This window comes from Felis catus, chromosome B2, assembly GCF_018350175.1.
Source record: "Felis catus isolate Fca126 chromosome B2, F.catus_Fca126_mat1.0, whole genome shotgun sequence".
NCBI classification, from domain to species: domain Eukaryota; kingdom Metazoa; phylum Chordata; class Mammalia; order Carnivora; family Felidae; genus Felis; species Felis catus.
The window spans coordinates 70,719,538-70,738,874 of NC_058372.1; the positions used below are offsets into that span (position 1 = coordinate 70,719,538).

The 19,337-nt window shown below is 33.2% G+C and overlaps 1 protein-coding gene across 3 annotated transcripts in view; it reads right to left on the bottom strand.

Moving 5' to 3' along the window:
- Positions 1-358: 358 nt before the first annotated feature.
- PHIP (pleckstrin homology domain interacting protein) overlaps positions 359-19,337 on the bottom strand; it is a 139,001-nt gene continuing 120,022 nt past the window's right edge. For 2 of the 3 annotated variants that reach the window (XM_023254155.2, XM_023254153.2), the window contains exons 36-40: positions 12,772-12,924; positions 11,240-11,403; positions 10,526-10,785; positions 9,798-9,995; positions 359-5,829 (exon numbers count right to left, since the gene is read on the bottom strand). In XM_023254155.2, coding sequence (XP_023109923.1) covers positions 5,192-5,829; positions 9,798-9,995; positions 10,526-10,785; positions 11,240-11,403; positions 12,772-12,924 — 1,413 coding nt within the window. In that variant the 3' untranslated portion in view covers positions 359-5,191. The remainder of the gene's footprint in view (positions 5,830-9,797; positions 9,996-10,525; positions 10,786-11,239; positions 11,404-12,771; positions 12,925-19,337) is intronic. The other variant, XM_023254154.2, reaches the window with a different exon arrangement.

A 19,337-nucleotide genomic window follows, 5' to 3' on the forward strand; every position in this document is an offset into this window, starting at 1 on the left:
ACAAACTGTTCCTTTGAATTATCTTACATATCTGAAATACTGTATTTATCACCCAGTACAGTAACTTGCACATAGTAACAAATTAATAATTTAAAATAAAATGTACACATTAAAAGGCAAGTGACTTATTTTCAACCTTTGGTTATTTTGGAATTAGTGTACCCACAATCCTTTAACTGGCTATTAATTTTAACATTTTGGTAAATAGGGCAAAACTCTAATGCACCAGCATTTACATAATGGCTTCTTTGGTACAGTGCCTGTTGAAATTATGTACTGAGCACGTTATGTGTTACCCCCCCTCCCCCCCCCCCCCCCACACAAAAGAGCAAGTAAGAAATCAGGAGGCTCTACAAAATAGCTTAGAAAAACAAGTTTTCTATTTATTTTAAAAATAAGTTTGTAGTTACTACATTGCAGGGACAGGAATTCTTACACATACATTCTAGTTTGTATAAAAGGATTCAAAGAATTATGCATCAAAACTAACATAGAAAGTGTCCACATAACAGTAAAGAAAGGTCCAATCAATATGTACAAAAAGAAAGGGCACTGCTATTCTGGTGTGAGACTGCCGTTTATAACATGATACTTCCAGGTTTCTGGAAGGAAAAAAACAAAAACCTCAATAAAGCTAAATAATTTGTCTTTAAACTCTGTTACTTATTACATACAACAGATTTGCTTGTGTTTAACATTGTTTTCTGTACAAAATAAGTATAAGTATAATTTTAATTTGAAAATGTGTCAGTTTCAACTTTAACCCTCTAGGTCAGTTACTTTTAAAAAATTGAGCTACATTCTACACGTCTAAATATCGTGTGACAGGATTTAACAGTTTTCTAAAAGATCTTTAATAAGACCTCATCTTCTTGCAGTTTTAATATGGTCCAAAAATGTAACTTTGTATTTTGCCTCAATTTATAGTTTATCATTGTGATTAATCAACACACACAATCTTAAAAGTCATGAGCATGTGTGCCTCTGTATCCTATCGTGTACTATATATCATCTCAAACCTACTCTCTTAGCTCCTTAAATGTAGAAACTCATAGCCACCCACTATTACGTATTTGGTTTGTGCCATATAAAGGTTAATTTCCTGATGATTTTATCTGCATTAAAAGAAGTACTTCAACACAGAGCTATCAAAACTAAAAATAATATATACTTATAGCTCATAATATTTTCTAAGTGTTTTACTGTAGTGTGTACAAGATTTATCTCTGGAGCGCCAAAAGTGGTACTTACAGTCTTCTAACTCAATTTGACCTCTTCTTAGTTACTGTACATAGTACATCATTTGGAGTGCTTAGCTTAGTATAATTAAGAACATAAGTAGTTTCTTAGTAAATGTAATATTCAGTTCAAATCACTTGGAAATTTGGGGAACTTTGGAGAAGTGCAAGGAGGAAAGTAAGGAAAAGGTGTATTTTTCTAATTTTAATAGGAAAATAAATTCTCACCTAAACATAACTAAACCACATCACAACCTGTTATGTAAAAAGTACTTTCTTAGTATGGGGGTAATTCACAGAACGTATAAGTACTTCCCCTTTTATGACTCTACAACCATGCATTTCCTGCATATAAGAATGCTTATAGCCCTTTAAACACTCAAGTATCTTGGTCCTTTCAACCTACTCAAAAATTAACTTCAGGTGAATAAAAACATTCAAAATAACAATTTGCTTTTAGTTGACATTTGAGAGATACAAGCTATGTTTGTATAAAGTGGAATGCTAGAATTAAACATCAGCAAGAAGAACTAATTTATATTATTAATCATATTTTAAAACATGTAAATGTGAATACAACATAAGCAAAATGTTATTTGAATATGTCTGTTAAAATGTCTGATTAATATACTACACTCCAGATAAGGGTCAGTTCTAGGTGTTAACACACATGTGCTGCATGAGGATCTTTTTGCAGACCAGTCTATCTTAACGCAATTCATTTCCAAGCGATACTAAATTCTGCCAAACTCGTATTTCCGATGTGACATGATCAAGCCCACAATAATTCTATAGTTACTCTAATTAAATTTAAGGAGGAAGATAGTTTCATAATAATGTTAACAAAGAGCCTTCAAATTTGTGAAGCTGTGCCAATAATAAAAACAATGGAAACAAGACCAACAAATCTTTAGTACATAAATTTAAGCAGAAAACAGGATAAAATTTTAAGAAAGTATAGATCTATTGCCCAGAGTTATGAGACTGTAATTAGATTGAATGATTTATACTGCTCACTTGCAACATTTTATAATTTTATAAGATTTGATTGGGACTGGAGACTACCAGGTGGAGAGATTAGGTACTTAAAAATACAGAAACTGACTTATATTTTCCATGTATGTAATAAGTTATATTTCTGAAGCTTTCAATAAACTTGAGGTTTTTATTGCTCACCTAAGACAACTGCCAAATTTTCTTTTGGCCTACAAAGAATACATACATGGTGTCACTGTCTTAAAGAGGGTAATTTTTTCCAATACTTTTGATATCTGGTCAAACAGAACAAAAATACGGTGATGACATAAATTTCTCAATTCAACTTTTGCAATGTATAGAAGCTAAATTATAAAAATATAAAATCTAAATATATCTGATATTACTAATACATTTTTAAATGTTTTAATTACAAAGAATCTGAATCCATGTCATTTTTGCTTTACTAAGAAACCAATGTCTAATAATGTCCAAATAAGGTCATAAATATACAGTGTCTTTAGAACAGAAATAATACATTTACTTGTTGCATGTAAGATGGTAATTACTCATTTCTTTGCTCAAGAGTTAGAACTAATCCATACATCATACTAGAGGTATATTCCACTCTAAGACTGTGTACGCTCTTCCTTTTTCTGTACACACCTTAAAACTGTACACTTATTTTTTACAAAAATGGATTTATAGTCTATTTTTTTTCCAACACAATGCAGATAACATCAGGAAATTACATGTTTCAAACAGATTGCCTTCAAAAGCAACAAATTACTTTAATGACTTAAATTTCAAACATACACATTATTCTCAATAATGGTGTAACTGAAAGACTCATTTACTATACAACCAAGCCATCCATTTCTGCATTATGAAGAGTTTAACTACTGACTTTTAATTATATAGTTAAATATATTTGTTAGAAAAAAATAAATATACAAAAAACCTGAAAAATTTGAAATTATTTTTCAACTGCAAAATCACAGCAATCCAGTTAAGATCTGGAAAATGGTTTACTTAATTTCACAGGAGGTTTTCTGTACAAATTTAGGTACAAATGATCTAAAAAGCCCAAATGCATCACTTTCCACTGTTCTTCAAGACAATTAAATGACGGCTAACATTTATCCCTACCAGAAATAAGTAAAGAAATAATTATGTAATGTATTTTGCCAAGGTTCAATTAAAGACTTTATTTTTCTACATCAGGGTCATGCTGATACAGATTTTCCCATCCTCACTTTTTAAAAATGTAGTATCTGAAAATTTTGGTTACATTTTTGTACCATACCAGTCCTCAGAAAATACTACATTCTTTAAACTTTTAAAAAAATGGACAATTTTTAAACAATAGAAATGGTATTTATGTTGGTTTTTAAGGTATAAAATAACTACTGTACCATAAACAAATAAATAACTGCTTTCCTTTTCCATAGCAGTACATATAGCAATACATTCTCCTAAGTCATATAGTTATCATTTACAATAGACAACTCAATTTTACTAATGATGCAAAAAATAATAGAATACAAGGCACAATCATTAAATGGAATTTTTCTTTAGGGTGTATATTGACATACCAGCGTGATAAGGATACCATAAAAAGTGCAGAAAAAACACAATGTGCAATGAGACCACTGTATAAAACATGATTGCATAAAAAGTGATTTGGCCTATTTTAACCTTTAATAATTGAAAATAACCAATCTTCCCCTTAAAATTAAACTATAAAGTATGACATTTTAAAATTATTTTTATTCTACCACTATCTAAAAAATCCTGAAAAAAGAATTTATACCTGGGTAATAGTATATAAGTATGTGTTTGTATATATATTTAATTATACCCATTTATCAATATATACACATACACACACAGACACATTTCTTTGTAAGTCATTTTAGCCTATTAGATATGTCTAAAGTTTAGAAACGACATTAATCCAGATCAACAAGTAAACATCAAATCCCATACCTTTTTCCTGTATTCTCCTTGAATCCTTTAACCACTTAAACATTTTCTCTAAAACATCTCTGTCAAAGGACCCACCAGTGCATTATTTTCTACTATTAAGTACCAAAAAAAGATACATCTCAGCATAACTCTTTTTAATAACGTGCTCTTTAGAATAATATATAGCCTTTCCAATATTGAAAAGTGTATGCTGTCCTGACAGTCAAAAACAGGCTTTCCACTGCACTGATTCTCAGTCTTTGGCACAATAAACAGAGATTGAGTGATTGATATAAGAATCAAGGTCTGAAAAATTAGACAGTCAAATGTTTTCCAATGTGGATATGTTTCCTTTCCATCAGTACATTTTCTCTTATGTTTGGCAGAAATGGAATACAGCAAAAGCCTCATCTAGATTCTTTGTAGATGAACAATCTATAGTTAAATTAAACTTTTTAGGGTTATCAAATGGTGGGAATTTTTATATTTATCTTTAGAGGAAACACACTTCTGAATTTACTGCTACTCTGGTAACATCTGTCTTCCTAGGGGCACGACCTTCTGTATCAATAGAAATGTACCTGGCTTGGTCAAAAATAATTCATTTTAACATGAAATCCTCTATCACTAGGAATATTATGCTCCTTAAGAGTATAGCAGAACTGTCTTTTCCAGAAATAAACTGGGAATTCATTATAGGTCCTCAATTTCTTTTGTTTCAAACAGTGAATGAAATGAATGTTGAAATGCATAACCTATCTAAAGGCAATAAATAGCAAACATTTAAAATATATATGTATATATTTATATATATATATATTCATTTAAAGAAGTGAAGTGTCTTGTAAGTTTGTTTGTTTGTGGTTTTTTTTTTGTTTTTTTGTTTTTTTTTTTTGCAAATCAAAACATTCCCTAATCCACCATAGCAGCAAGGAAGCAGAAGCCTTAGTTCTACGTATTCCTTAACTGTACCTGCTTTATGATTTTGAAGTAAAATATTTTGGTACAAGTTACCAACCAATTAAATTAGCTTTTGCTTTTTCAGTCAACTTTCGGACTCGTCCTCTACTAGAAGTTCCAAAAGTCAAAGAGGTGTCTTCGAACAACAGCTGCCTTTGCTCCTCTTCAGAATCATCCTCATTATAGAAAGCTGTCCTTCGACCTTGGTTTCTAGTTCTCATGTGGGGTTCAGAGCCTTTAAGTTCCTCAAACTCTTCTTCCTCATCCATAGGATCATCTGTCTTTTTTCGGTTACTTCTCCTTAGCATTTTAACACTTGTAGGAACTATGAGATCTGAATCTAGTTTTTGTGTCTTCATCTTCCTTTTCGGTTTTCTGCCTCCACGACTTTTTTTCTGTAACAGATCCTCCTTTACAGTATTAGTTTCAGAAAGAAAACTGCATGTTGAAGAAGGAACTACTTCGTCTCTGATTGAATGTACATTATTTTGCTCTGAGTTTTCTGGCTTTGCATACTGTAGTTTTTTGGGCTTTCTACCCCTTTTCTTGTGTATAACTTCACCACTATTGGTGTTAACTTCTACCTTAGGCTTCCTTCCAGGTCCTCTCTTTACAAGTTTAGATGGCTGCCCTCCATGGCCATTTACTTGAATGCTTCCTGGTACAAGAGCATTGTTCCTGCAATCTGCTAAAAAGGAACAACAGTACACTTAACATAGGGAATTGCTTTTTTTATTTGACTCTCAAACTAGTCATAAGGACACTGCTATACTTTCATAAGCACGTAATTCTAATCTTTGTTTTTACTAAAATGAGAAAAGGAACTAACAGAAGGCTAATAGTTTAATGATATTATCTTCTACCTAAAACTCACAGAGGAAGAAAGACCCTTAATGAAATCATTAATGACCTCACATGAGGGAAATGACACTCAGCAAATAACCTGTTAACATTGTAAATTATGATATAGCTGAGATCAGCCAAGGTTTCTTAGCACTATTACCTTTACTACATGTTCTAATATATGAACACTGTTTCGATTACACAAAATGACCGTATTCACTTGTATAGAGCTTAACAACCACAAAGAACTTTACTGCTTACCTCATTAACAAGTTTTCAGTATTCCTACCTTTAAGCAGCTCAATCATAGAAAATGATGTTAGTATAAAATCCATGACCTTTTAACTTGGTAATCTGAATACATAGTAACTATAACATCTCCTTCCACTTACCTCTAATAACTTTTTCTACTAGGGATGGAAGAAAAAGGGATATCAAGACTGGAATGTTTCTAGCTCTTATTTGATTCCTTTTTGGATACGATCATCATACCCTCTCTGGTATCAGAGAAGAGTTTACAGTTTAAATATTTGCTTATGTTCCTCAGAGGTAAGAAGAATTTCCTCTCCTAATCCTACTACAAAAGAGGTTTTTGAGTACATCTATTAGAATAATTTATATCACTTATTCCCCATAAAAACTACCATGCCTTTGACATTCTTCCTCTATCCTAACTACAACACTAGAAATCAGTTACTCTTGGTTATGAACTATGTTCTCAGAATAGTTTAAAAAGGATGAAGTAAACAACTAAACAGTAGTTTCCTTCACAGGCTCTTTGAAACGGTCCTATATCCTTATGTAATTGAATGGCAAACAATTGATTTATTATCATAAGCAGTACTGAATCCATGTATCAATCAAATCTATTATGTATGCCATTATAATTGCAACAAACTCCAAGATAAAGGCTATTGTGCTTTATAAAAAAATATAAAATTCTAGAGATCAAACTCTAAATCTATCTAGAGACCATGGTGAACTGCCTTTCTGTGTTAAAAATAAATGCTATTACCCCTTTAGATGAAGGAAAAAGATGACCAACATGTATTACTACTACCTTTGTTCTTCTAAAGTTCTTAAGTTTTTTTGTTTGGTTGTGGTGGGTGATCTACACTGCAATATTCTAAAGAAAATACATAAAGAGATGAACACTGCTTTTAAAGAGAATGCTTCCTCATAATGATATCTGTATAGCTTTGAATTATACTTCATATATATCAAGAAAAAAATCAAGAGGTCACAAAAGGCCAGAGCCAGAAGCAAAGGGAAAAGGCAAAGCCCTCATTTCCTGACCCCCATGATACAAATAATTTTCTTTAGTGGTTTTCCGGCATAAGGAGGGGAGTGGGAAGAGAGGAGAAATGTGTGTGAGTGTGAATAAAGTAATTAAGTATCTTCTAACACACAATTACACTTAACCTGTCTGAGGATTCTGTATATCTTACTTGTTTTACATTAAGACTACTGACAAGGTTGTAAATAACCAGTCCACATACTCACTATAGAAATTCTACAGCTTGGCTTCAAGGACTCCATGAATTTCTTGAAATGTCCAAATTTTGTGTGAATATGCCTATGGGCATTTTCTGGGGAAAGGACTACAGGTTTCATCAACTTTGCAAAGCAATGCATTAAGTAAAAAGGTTAAGAATGAATGTAACACTCTTTATATGGGCCTGTATTCAGTATGGTAGTTATTAACCATGTGGCTACTGAGCAATTGAAACAGCTATGCAATTGAGGAACTGAATTTTTAATTTAAATGTGAATAATGAAGCACTGTACATTTTGAATATTGATTACAGGTTGAAATGACAATATTTTTGATATGATGGAATAAATTATTAAAATTAGTAATTTTACCTGTTTGTTATTATTAGATATAGTAGCTACTAGAAAACTTAAAATAATATACATGATTTATAGTGGTTTATATTATATTTCCACTGGACAGAATTGCCTCTTGATTCTAACAGTTAATCCAGGTGTCAATGTTTATGTAATAAGTCATCATTAATGACTTATTAGCTAATTATATTTCTATACTGCACTGGTAACTCATGTATTTGTGATACGCAAAACTTATAAATCAAATTGGTTACTGGACCCCCTATTGTTAATGCTAGAACCAATTCACTATGTACATCTGATTTCCGTAGGGTTCAAAGTGACAGAAGCAAGGCCAATATACTATACAAAAAACTTTGAATTTAGTTCAGAAAGGAAGAATAAAAATGTAAAACACTGATATACAAAGTCATTTGCTTATTTATTCACTTACTGACCACTATATAGTAAGTATAAGTGACTGAAAAAGTAATTAAACCCAGAAGTTCAGATTCCACTGGATACAAATATATGTAAAAAAGAATACTCTAATAAGTGTTACCACAAAAAGCAATGAACAGGGTGTTCTGGGAACATAAAAGAAGTGCTTGATTCTGTCTAAAGAACCCAAGAAGAGGCTTCCTGGAGTGGATAATATTTCAAAGTGGAACTTGAAAGGTAATAGGAAACCATTAAATTGGGAGGGAAAAAAAGACATTCCAAAGAAGGAAGAAAAGGACAATGATATTTCAGAGACTTCAAGTGGTATAGGATAGCTGGGACATAAAAAGGAGAGGGAAAAGTAAAGAAAGCTGGAATGTTAGGCAGCAGCCAAGTAATGAAGAGTCTTATATAATAAGCAAAAACATTAAAATCTGACTCCATGGATGATTTGAACGCAGGGAAGGATTTCAACTGTGTGTGTGTATGGGCATGCATGCGTTTGTGCTAAAGATAAATGATCAGAAAGATCACTTTTACGCAATGTGGAAGACGTATTGGGTAAGGAAGAGCTGAGAATCAAGACAGCAAGACCAGTTAGAAAACTAGAACAGTCCAGGTGAGAAATTATGTAGGCCTGAATTAAAAACATGGAAATGAGAGGAACCGATTTTAGAGAAATTAAGGAGGCGGAAATAACAGAAACTAACGACTGTGAAGTAGATCTGGAAGAGAAGGCTAGATGACTCCCTGACTTTAAGCTTACATAGAGGGGTATATCCCAATGTCATTATACATATAAAAGGACATTTCAGTAGAAATATTAAATTTTGAGAGGTTTCTGAGGAGAACACTGAAGAGGAAATTGCTTAGGCATACGTTGGAAGCTGTGATACAAAATGCTTCTTCTTGAACTGCTCACTGCCAATAAGCCATAATTGTTTTAACACATCATAGGGTGTACTATATCAGTTTCTTTCTCCATCGTTCAAACATAAAGCCTTTAAAATGAAAATCTGCAGATGAGAGAACTTGGAAGCATAACTGTAAAGGGCTAAAAGTTTTATGACAGAACAAAGGTCGGGCTGTGGACAACCCTGATGAGTTAACATTTAGTGAAGGGCAGGGCAGTGTGCTGAATTTTGTGATGTAAGAACTTAATTTTTCTAAAAAGGAAAGGCGTCTACATTTGGTTAAGTAAATCTAATTTAATTTAAACTACCTGAAAATACTTTTTAAGGTTTTGTAATAATGAAGTCAGGAATTAGTTAACTTACATCAGTAAAAGCCTTTGATTCTAGAATTTGTTTTTATTTCCATAAAGCAAGTTTTTCTTGGCTCTTCAAATTTAATGACAATACAGTTTGCTTTGGGCACAAAGCTGCAAATCAAAAGATGTCTCACTGAATGTACCAACTAATACAGAATGTGACTTTTAAATGAGCAACCTAACAAAACGTGGATATAAATGCTACCTCCAACAAAAAGCATCATTCTTAAGAAATACCTACTTTATCTTGGAAGATACAAATAATACCTTACCTTGCTCCATGACGGGTGATGACTTTGAAAGAGTGGATGTTTTTGAGAGTACAGATGATTTCACTTTACGTTTGACTGGCTTTTCCTTTTCTGTGTTTTCTTTTGCAGAATTATTCCTAGTGCCATGACTAATACTGGACTGACCAGGACTTGAAAGAGTATTCAAGGTTTTGGAATGTTTCACAGAATTTTCTAGAACTGAAACACATACACACACACACACACACACACACACACACACACAATTAAAAGCTAAATTATTTAACCTATAAATAAGCAAGGAGGTTGGGATTACTTGTAATTTGAACTGCTTGAATTAGCGAGAGGATAAAACCTAGGAGTTGCTTAATGCTTTCTTAGGAAATCTACTTTCAAACAGGAAAAAGGAATACACAAAGAAACTCTTTTAACAGTTTCAGACCTTTCTGATGATGTCCAGTAACTTCAAGATTATGAAGGCAAGCCATAGCAAATTGTTAGCAAGTCTGGGTACTAGGATTTTAATCCAGGCAGTTTGGATCAGAGTTACCATTTTTAAGTATTCTATGCTAACATTACTAAACCTCATTTTTTTTTCTTATTAAAAGCAAAAACAAATAAGCAAAAAAGAGCAAAACCAACACTTTCTGCTGGAATTTACAAAAATCTCATATATTTCATTTGGCAAAATAAAAGCTAAATTTAAAAATCATATATACTTCAATTTAGAAAGTGTAAATGATTCTTACTTGTTTTCCCTGGCATTGCAGATGTATTAGCTTTTGAAATTAAAGCCTTTGCTGCAGAAGAAGTAGATGGCTGCTCAGTGGTAACTGGATCTACAACCACTCGATTGCTTCTGGTTCGAACTACAGAACTGGATTCTGTTTTACCATTTATCTGAGTGGCATTATGCCTCGGTGGTATTGATCGTGTAGGTGTAGAGAATGGAGAGGTAGAGATATCTGACTTTAGCTGGGGTTTTAAGGTCCTTTTTTTCCTTTCAGGGCTGTAAATAAAATAATATCATTAGTCATTCCTATAGCTCTATGCGGATAAATAAAATAGTTTTATAATACTGTTGGATTCAATATTTGTACTATTATGAAATATGTTAAAATATGAGATTTGTAGTGGATTTCATATGGTTGTGAGCCTTTGAAAGTGAATATTTAGTGAAGGATTGCCATAAATGCTACAGTTATATGACAGAAAGCATGATGCCATCACTATCCTAAAAATGCTGTTTTACTGTATAGATTTAGCAGTTTGAATTTAAGCACTTACACTAGTATAGCTTTAGTTAAAAGATTAAAAATCCTCCACATCATAGGAACTTGCATGTCAAATATATCATTCTGCAATATAGGGAATAGTAAAGGAAGTATTAAAAAACACCGAGTTCTATCATTTAGATGACAAAGTTATAGATCAGTTGATGTTTTTTAAAATAAATCATATACCTTGATGCAGCACTACTGGAAACAGAGCTGCTTCTGTTTCTTTTCTTCCTCCTTTTGGTTATTGTATTTCTTTTATGAAAACGAAGAGCAGATTTATAATCTGATAAAACTGAACTAATGTGTTCTTCAAAGAAAGCAGACAGGCGCAAACTCATGCTGTAAATCTACGATAAGAAAAAAAGTGTTTAAATGTGGAAAGGAAAATGCCTGCTCAGTAAATACTAACATATAACTTAAGTATTTTCTTTAGCAAAAAGTTTCAACAATTCAAACATTATATTTTTCCAATCTCTTTAGATGAAGAGTAAAACTAAAGCCTTTTTACATTTAAACTGTATTTTTTGTAAGTTTTATTTTTAATTTTTGAGAGAGAGACAGAGAGAGAATATGAATGAGAATCTTAACTAGGCTCCACATTCAGTGCAGAGCTCATCATAGCACTCAATCCCATGACCCTGGAATCATGATCTGAGCTGAAATCAAGAGTCATACACTCAACTGACTGAACCACCCAGGTGACCTGACAATTAAACTATTTTTACATTTGGATTAGAAATCTTCCAAGGTTTCAGAGTCTAAGTTTTTATTTTTGGGGGGGGGGGTGGTTCGAGGAGCAGAGGGAGAGACAGAATCTTAAGCAGGCTCCATGCTCAGCACTGAGCCATTATAATGCAGGGCTCGATCCTACAAACCTGGGATCATGACCTGAACCGAAATTGAGTTGAATGCTCAATCAAATGAGCCACCCAAGGGCCCCGGATTTCAGATTCTTAAATAAGAGCCCTAGTATCAATTCACAAGGCCTATACAGACAAAATTCCTTTGAACTCTATCACACTGAAACTATCCCTGAGGTTTTGAACCTGTTACCTAGGACTATCATCTATATTTTTTCTTTTTTTAATTTCCTTTTTTTTTTAAACATTTATTTATTTGAGAGATAGAACACGAGTGGGTGAGGGGCAGAGAGAGGAAGATACAGAATCTAAAGCAGGCTCCAGGCTCTGAGCTGTCAGCACAAAGTCTGATGCAGGACTCAAAACTCATGAATTGTGAGATCATGACCTGAGCCAAAGTCAGACGCTTAACCGACTGAGCCACCCAAGTGCCCCTATTCTTTTTCATTTCATTTCCATATATCACCCTTTTGTGATATCTTGTCTGCCCAAAGAGAGATAAATGATATTTATAATTTTACTCATTTTTATAAATCATTCACAAAAATACCTTTCCATTAATGCAGAAAATAGCTGGAAAAGTTAAGCCCACATAGCCCTAATATATACCAGGACAATAAGTATGTGGTATGTGTTAAGGAAAAGTAACCATCCCTAAACATTAATGTCATCACTTTTATTTTATAGAAGGAAAGAAATAAAAATATGTGAATTCTTTTTTCCACTAGGATACCATTAAGAACATAATATAAATTTTGCTCTATATTTAATTAACAGAACATTTAGTTACTTAACATACTTCGCTACTAATTTCATTTAAATTAAACATAGACAAAACCAGTTTTAAGTATATACCCTTGATCTTTTGCTTGGTGTATAGGCTTTGGAATTGCTAAAAATAAGTCTGACATCTTTACATAATTCCATGGGTGACTCATAATTCCCAGCCTCTAAAGTTTCTCTAACAGTAGCAAAATCCATTGGAGTGTCAATGATGTCTCTGTAGTCCTAAAAGAAGAAAAACAGGTGGTATTACTATTAACATCACTACCACAAGGCATTAATACTCAGCACAGGGATTGACATACAATTCCTGTGATGAGTATAAGTCCTAGAACTATTAATAATCCCTTACTTTCCTCATAAAGGCTTTTTTTTTCCTAATAATTTTTATTTTTTTCATGCCCTCTCCCTTTTATTGCAGTCAACATAGGTTCTTCTCATTCAAGAAGCTATTGAGTTCTGCTGCTTTTTCTTGAGGAAGAGGTAAAGGGTAGAGTTTTTCTGGAAAAAGAGGATTAAGAGTACTGAAAAAAACCTTAGATCCACAACTAACAAATTTCATATAATAAAACTCAAAATTTTATACTAGCTATGAACTCTAAAGGCTCTGACATATATCTTTAAAATAAGCAGATAAAAAATAAATAAAAAATAAAATAAGGAGATAAAACAATAGAAATACACTAATACCCCATTTGTGTGGAGGCCTGAATTCTAGTAACCTCAACTTTAGTACTACAATTGGGAACTCGGCATTAATCAGGAATTGTGAATGTAAATAGTTGTCACAAAGCCTATACACTTCATCAGACAAAGGAGAAGTGGAATCACCTAAAGTATCTACCTAGTCAACTGTGTATAAAATAAGGCAACAGATTAGAAGCAATAAAAACAGACAAGTGAAAGCAGAAAGAAACAGAAGGGTATAAAATTATTTGAATATGGTATCTTTTAAAAGAGAAAGAGTAATACATCTTTTCCATAGACCAGAAGTATGTAACTACATTTTTCAACACGTAGCTTGAGTTTGCACCATCAAGTTTAAATTATGATCAAGTATATTTGACCGTAAGGGAAATAGCATTATTACCTTTTACAAATAGGGACAGTTTTATTTCTTCTGTAACAATCTATATGCCTTTTATTTCTTTTTCTTACCTTATTGCATTGGCTAGAATTTGCAGTACTATGTTGAAAAGCAGTGGTGAGAACAGGCATCTTTGCCTCATTCCCAATCTTAGGGGGAAAGCATTTGCTTTTTCATGATTAAGTACAATTTAGCTGTAGGTTTTTAAACAGATACTCTTTATCACGTTTTCAAAGTTCCCCTTTATTCCTAGTTTACTTAAGAGTTTTTCTTTTTTCTTTTTAAATTATCATTAATGGTGGTTATCTTACATTATGTATTTGTCTATATTGCATCCATTCATCACAGGACTAATTATGTAAATTATATTTTCATATCTTTTGTATTCCTGATGCTCTGGTGATTTGGGATTCTTACAGACCTGAAGAGAGCCTGCCCCTCCCAGGACTAACCAATTCTTAGAGACAGACCAACCCTACGCCCCAAAGCCCACTGGAATTATTCAAATTAGCCAGTCCTAAAGTGTTTACCCTGCTCTGCCTTGCCTTTCTCATAAAAACCCCAATAAAGGCTCTGGCTTAAGCATTTCTTTGCTCCTGCCTTTTGCCATCTGACCAAAACCTGATGTTTCCCTTGTGGCTCTAAGTGGCATGGCATTCAGTGACACCATCTCTGGGACTTGTGAATGTAATAAATTTCCTTTTAAGCCCCATTCTCATTTCCTCTTATGGGAATGCTGACTGTACCATCTAATCCCATATCCGATATGTGCATTCTTAGAACAAATGTGTATTCTGTCAAATACTTTTTCATATGCATTGATACAATCATCTGACTTCTCTCCTTTAATATGATGAATTACACAGATTCATTTTTGAATATTGAATGAGCCTTACATACCTGGATAAAAGCCCACTTGGTCATGGTATAATATCATTTTTATATATCACTGAATTCTCTTTGCTGATATTTTATTGAGAATTTTTGCATTTTCTTTTGTATTTTTTTGGTCCAGTTTTAAAATCAGGATAATACTGGTTTCACAGAATGGGTGCAGAAGTAGTAGTCGTCCCTTCTCTGTCTTGTGAAAGAGACTATGTAGAATTCGTGTTAATTCTTTAAATTTTGGTAGAATTGTCCAGTGAAGATATTTGGACTTAAGACATTTCTTTTTTGAAAGCTTTTAATTACAAATTAAATTTCCTTACTAGTTTACAGGGCTATTCAAATGATCTATTTTCTATTGGGGGAGTTGTGGTAGTCTGTACTTTGAGAAATGGTCCATTTCACCTATGATGTCAAATCTGTATGTGTAGAGTTGCCTGTAGTATTTATTATCTTTTTGGTATCTATATGGTCTGTAGTGATATCCTCTATTGCATTCCTGATATTAGCAACTTGTGTCTTTTTTCTTAATAGAGATTTGTCACTTTTATAGATCTTTTCAAAGAACCAGATTTTTGGGTTTATGGATTTTCTCTATTGTTTTTGTTTTCAGTTGCATTGATTTCTTTTTATTATTTCCTTTCTTCTGCTCACTGTGGGTTAATTTTAATTTTTCTTGGTTCTTGAGGAGAGAGCTTGGATGACTGATTCGAGACTTTTTCTATTCTCATGTACTATTTAGTGCTCTATGTTTTCCTCAATTTTTTAGCTTCATCTCACAAATTTTTATATTGTATTCATTTTCATTTATTAGTTCAATGTGTTTTATTTCCCATAAGACTTCTTTGATCTCACAGATTATTCAGAAATACATATTTATTTAGTCATCAATCAAGTGATTAGAGATTTTCCTGTTACTTTATTTCTGGTTTGATTCCACTGTGGCTGGAAAACACTCTGTAATGATTTCAATTACATCTGTCCTGCTGTTTTTTCACTTTTCTTCCCAATCTTCCTTGGTCACTTGAACAGATTCAATTTGATTTATGTACTGTGTTTATGACTGTAACTCTATGAATACACCTTTTAAGTGGTTGATCAGGTATTTATAATATATACAAAATTACCAAAATATACTGGTGTTATACACAAAATAAAGCAACTCATGGAATGGGAGAAGCTATTTGCAAATGACATATCCAATAAAGGATAGGATCCAAAATATATAAAGAACTTATAAAATACTCAAAAAACAATCTGATTTTAAAAACGGAAAAAAGCAGACACTTTTCCAAAGAAGACATACAGATAGCCAACAGATACGTGAAAAGATGCTCATCAATGAGATATCGCCTCACACATGTCAGAATGGCTAAAATCAAAAATACAGGAAACAACAGGTGTTGGCAAGAAACAGGAACACTCCTGTGGAGAAACAGGAACACTCATGTACTGTTGGTGGGAATGCAAACTGGTGCAGCTACTTTGGGAAACAGTATGGAGGTTCCTCAAAAAGTCAAAAACAGAACTACTCTACAATCCAGCAATCACACTACTGGGTATTTACCCAAAGAACACGAATTCAAAAGGATATATGCACTCCTATGTGTATAGCAGTATTATTGATGAATGGATAAAGAAGGTCTATATATACAGTGGAATATCATTCATCCATAAAGAAGAACGAAATCTTGCCATTTGAAATGACATGAATGGAGCTAGAGAGTATGTTAATTAAGCAAAATGAGGCAGAGAAAACAAATACCATTTGATTTCACTCATGTGGAATTTCACAAATAAAACAAGCAACAGGAAAAAAGTGGGGGGGGGGGGAGTGTCAAAGTAAGAAACAGACTCTTAATTATAGAGAACTAATGGTTACCATAAGGGATTAAGGAATGCACTTGTGGTTATTTAATAAGCACAGGGTGATGTATGGAAGTGCTGAATCACTATATTGTACAGCTGAAACTAACTGAATGTTAACTAACTGGATTTAAAATAAAAACAAAGTTTAAAAAAGTGAAACAGAAAAGAATAATATATCCAAAGTGAAAACTGTAATTTCAGATTTTCCTGTGTAATAAAATCATATAAATGACCTTTAAAAAAAAAAAAGACATTCCAAAGACTGAAACCCTGATTCTTAAGATAGTTTGTAGGGGGAGGGGCTCAGGGGGCAGCAAAGTTAAAGGAGTTAGAAAACTGCTTTATGCAATGGTAACATCATTTGAACAGTGTCTGTGCAACCTCTCTCTCTCCTTAAGGGTAACTAACCACTTCAACAGAAACTATAATTACATGGATACTGAATATTATGACATACTGGCTCTATAAACTTTGCAGATTTTAGGAAAATGTTAAATATATTTATATAGAACACTTCTTCTTGGTTCATATCTTGGGTTTCTGTTACTCCATACACTATATGATAACCATTTAATGTATCTGTTGAATAAATGGGGTAGAATATTTATTTAGCATGCTGATTTCCATCAAAAAATTTTAATTTTTAAAATCCTGCTTTAAGTATTTGACTAAACTCAAAATGTGAACAAACATTTTCATACAAAAGCTGAAATATGAAGACTATGACTGCCATAAATATTCTAGTACAGTTAGGCTGGCAGTTAACTTATAGTTAATTCTGAAGTATAAAAAGCAGATAAATCCGGTTTTCTCTTTTCAGTGATAATAATAAAAAACAGCAAATAATCCTAAGTCTTTACACTTCCCTCCATCAAGGAGTACTGTAAGAGACAAGTGATCAAATTAAAATTTTTTCTTGCTTCTTCTATTTGTTTAATACTTTTGGCTGCTAGAAGGAGAACATCTAAATACTGTTCTCATTATTTTGAATACCTCAGTACCTCAGAGACTACATTCATATATACTAGTTATTCTGTAAGAATACTGCCTAAGCTCCGGTGCACCTGATATAGGAAATAGGGGCTCCTGTCCTCATTTTGTCAACAAATAGCTGTGTATCTTGGAGAGCTGCTTAACATGAGCCTCAGTTCAACAATGAGTCAGCTATACCTGTATCCATATATAAATACATGTATTGTTATCATATATATATTTTACACACACACACACACACACACACACACACACACACACACACACACACACTGCAGGTGTTTGTATTCTGGACTTTTCCCCATTAAGGAAGAGAAAGATACAAGCTTTAACGTTTAGATTCCAGATGCACAAGTGTAACACTATATGCAGTCATGAGAATAGGTCTCTTCTATATTTTTTGTATGGCTGTTTTAACATTTTTCTTTTGTACTTAGAGTTTTGATTTTTCACTATTATTCCAGGTAAAGATTTTTTTTTTCATATCTATCCTGCTCAGGAGTCATGCTTTGTCAAATGTTTATGAAACCTAGAAAACCTTCAGCCATTAACTCCTCAAAGACTGCCCCTCTCCCATTCTGAAACTCCTGTAAGTTATGTTTTGAATTTTTTCATCCTATCTACTGTATCTCCTTTCTTCCAGAGAGTTTTAATTTCAATTATTTCACATTTCATTCTCAGAAATTCCATTTTGTTTACAATTTTTTTTTTTTTTTTTTTTTTTTTTAATTTTTTTTTTTCAACATTTATTTATTTTTGGGACAGAGAGAGACAGAGCATGAACGGGGGAGGGGCAGAGAGAGAGGGAGACACAGAATCGGAAACAGGCTCCAGGCTCTGAGCCATCAGCCCAGAGCCTGACACGGGGCTCGAACTCACGGACCGTGAGATCGTGACCTGGCTGAAGTCGGACGCTTAACCGACTGCGCCACCCAGGCGCCCCAACAATTTTTAAAAATTTATTTATTTTGAGGGAGAGAGAACATGCAAGTGGGGGAGGGGCAGAGAGAGAGAATCCCAAGCACGCTCCATGCTGTCAACGCAGAGCAGCACAGGGCTTGAGTTCACAAACTGAAATAACCTGAGCTGAAATCAAGAGTCAGATGCTCAACCGCCTGAGCTGCCCAGGTCCCCTTATTTAGTTTAAATTTTTAAAAATATCTGCCTTTTCCCCCTCAAATAACGTCTTTTTTTCCTTATGTTTCTTATCCCTCCATTTATCTATTAAACCAAAATAACAACCAAGTTTCATTGGCAGCATTTTTTCCTTTCTTGGTGATGCATAAAATAAGGCATTGGTGTTTTATATCTGATGAAGTATAGTATTTCAGAAATAATCTATTATGTCAAGTTTTGGTGAAGAGGGTACTAATATTTCCACTTGTTGTTTCTGTAATATTTATGATGGATCACTCCCTCATATAGCTTGCGATTTCTTTTTATCATTAATTCACCTTTGTTTAGGGTTTGGTTTTTTTCTCCCTCTGATGAATTTCTACACACATGGATACTGTAAATTTAGGCTCTAAATCTATGCGTAGAGCCAGCTATGAGAGATTTCTCTCTTGACAACAGAACAACAGAGATATTTTTCCTTGTGGAGGGAATTATACTATTGTTTTCATCGAGGGTGAAGTCTTTCAACAGTCCTGGGAAGGGGGGGTCTCAGTTCTAATTCCCTTCTTCAGCGTGGATTGCATGGCTTTTTCTGTCTCTACGTCATGTTATTCTTGTGCCTCTAGAATCAAAACATTAAAGCTTACATCTATCTCTTCTTTTCTGGGGAAAAGTCTAGAATACAAAC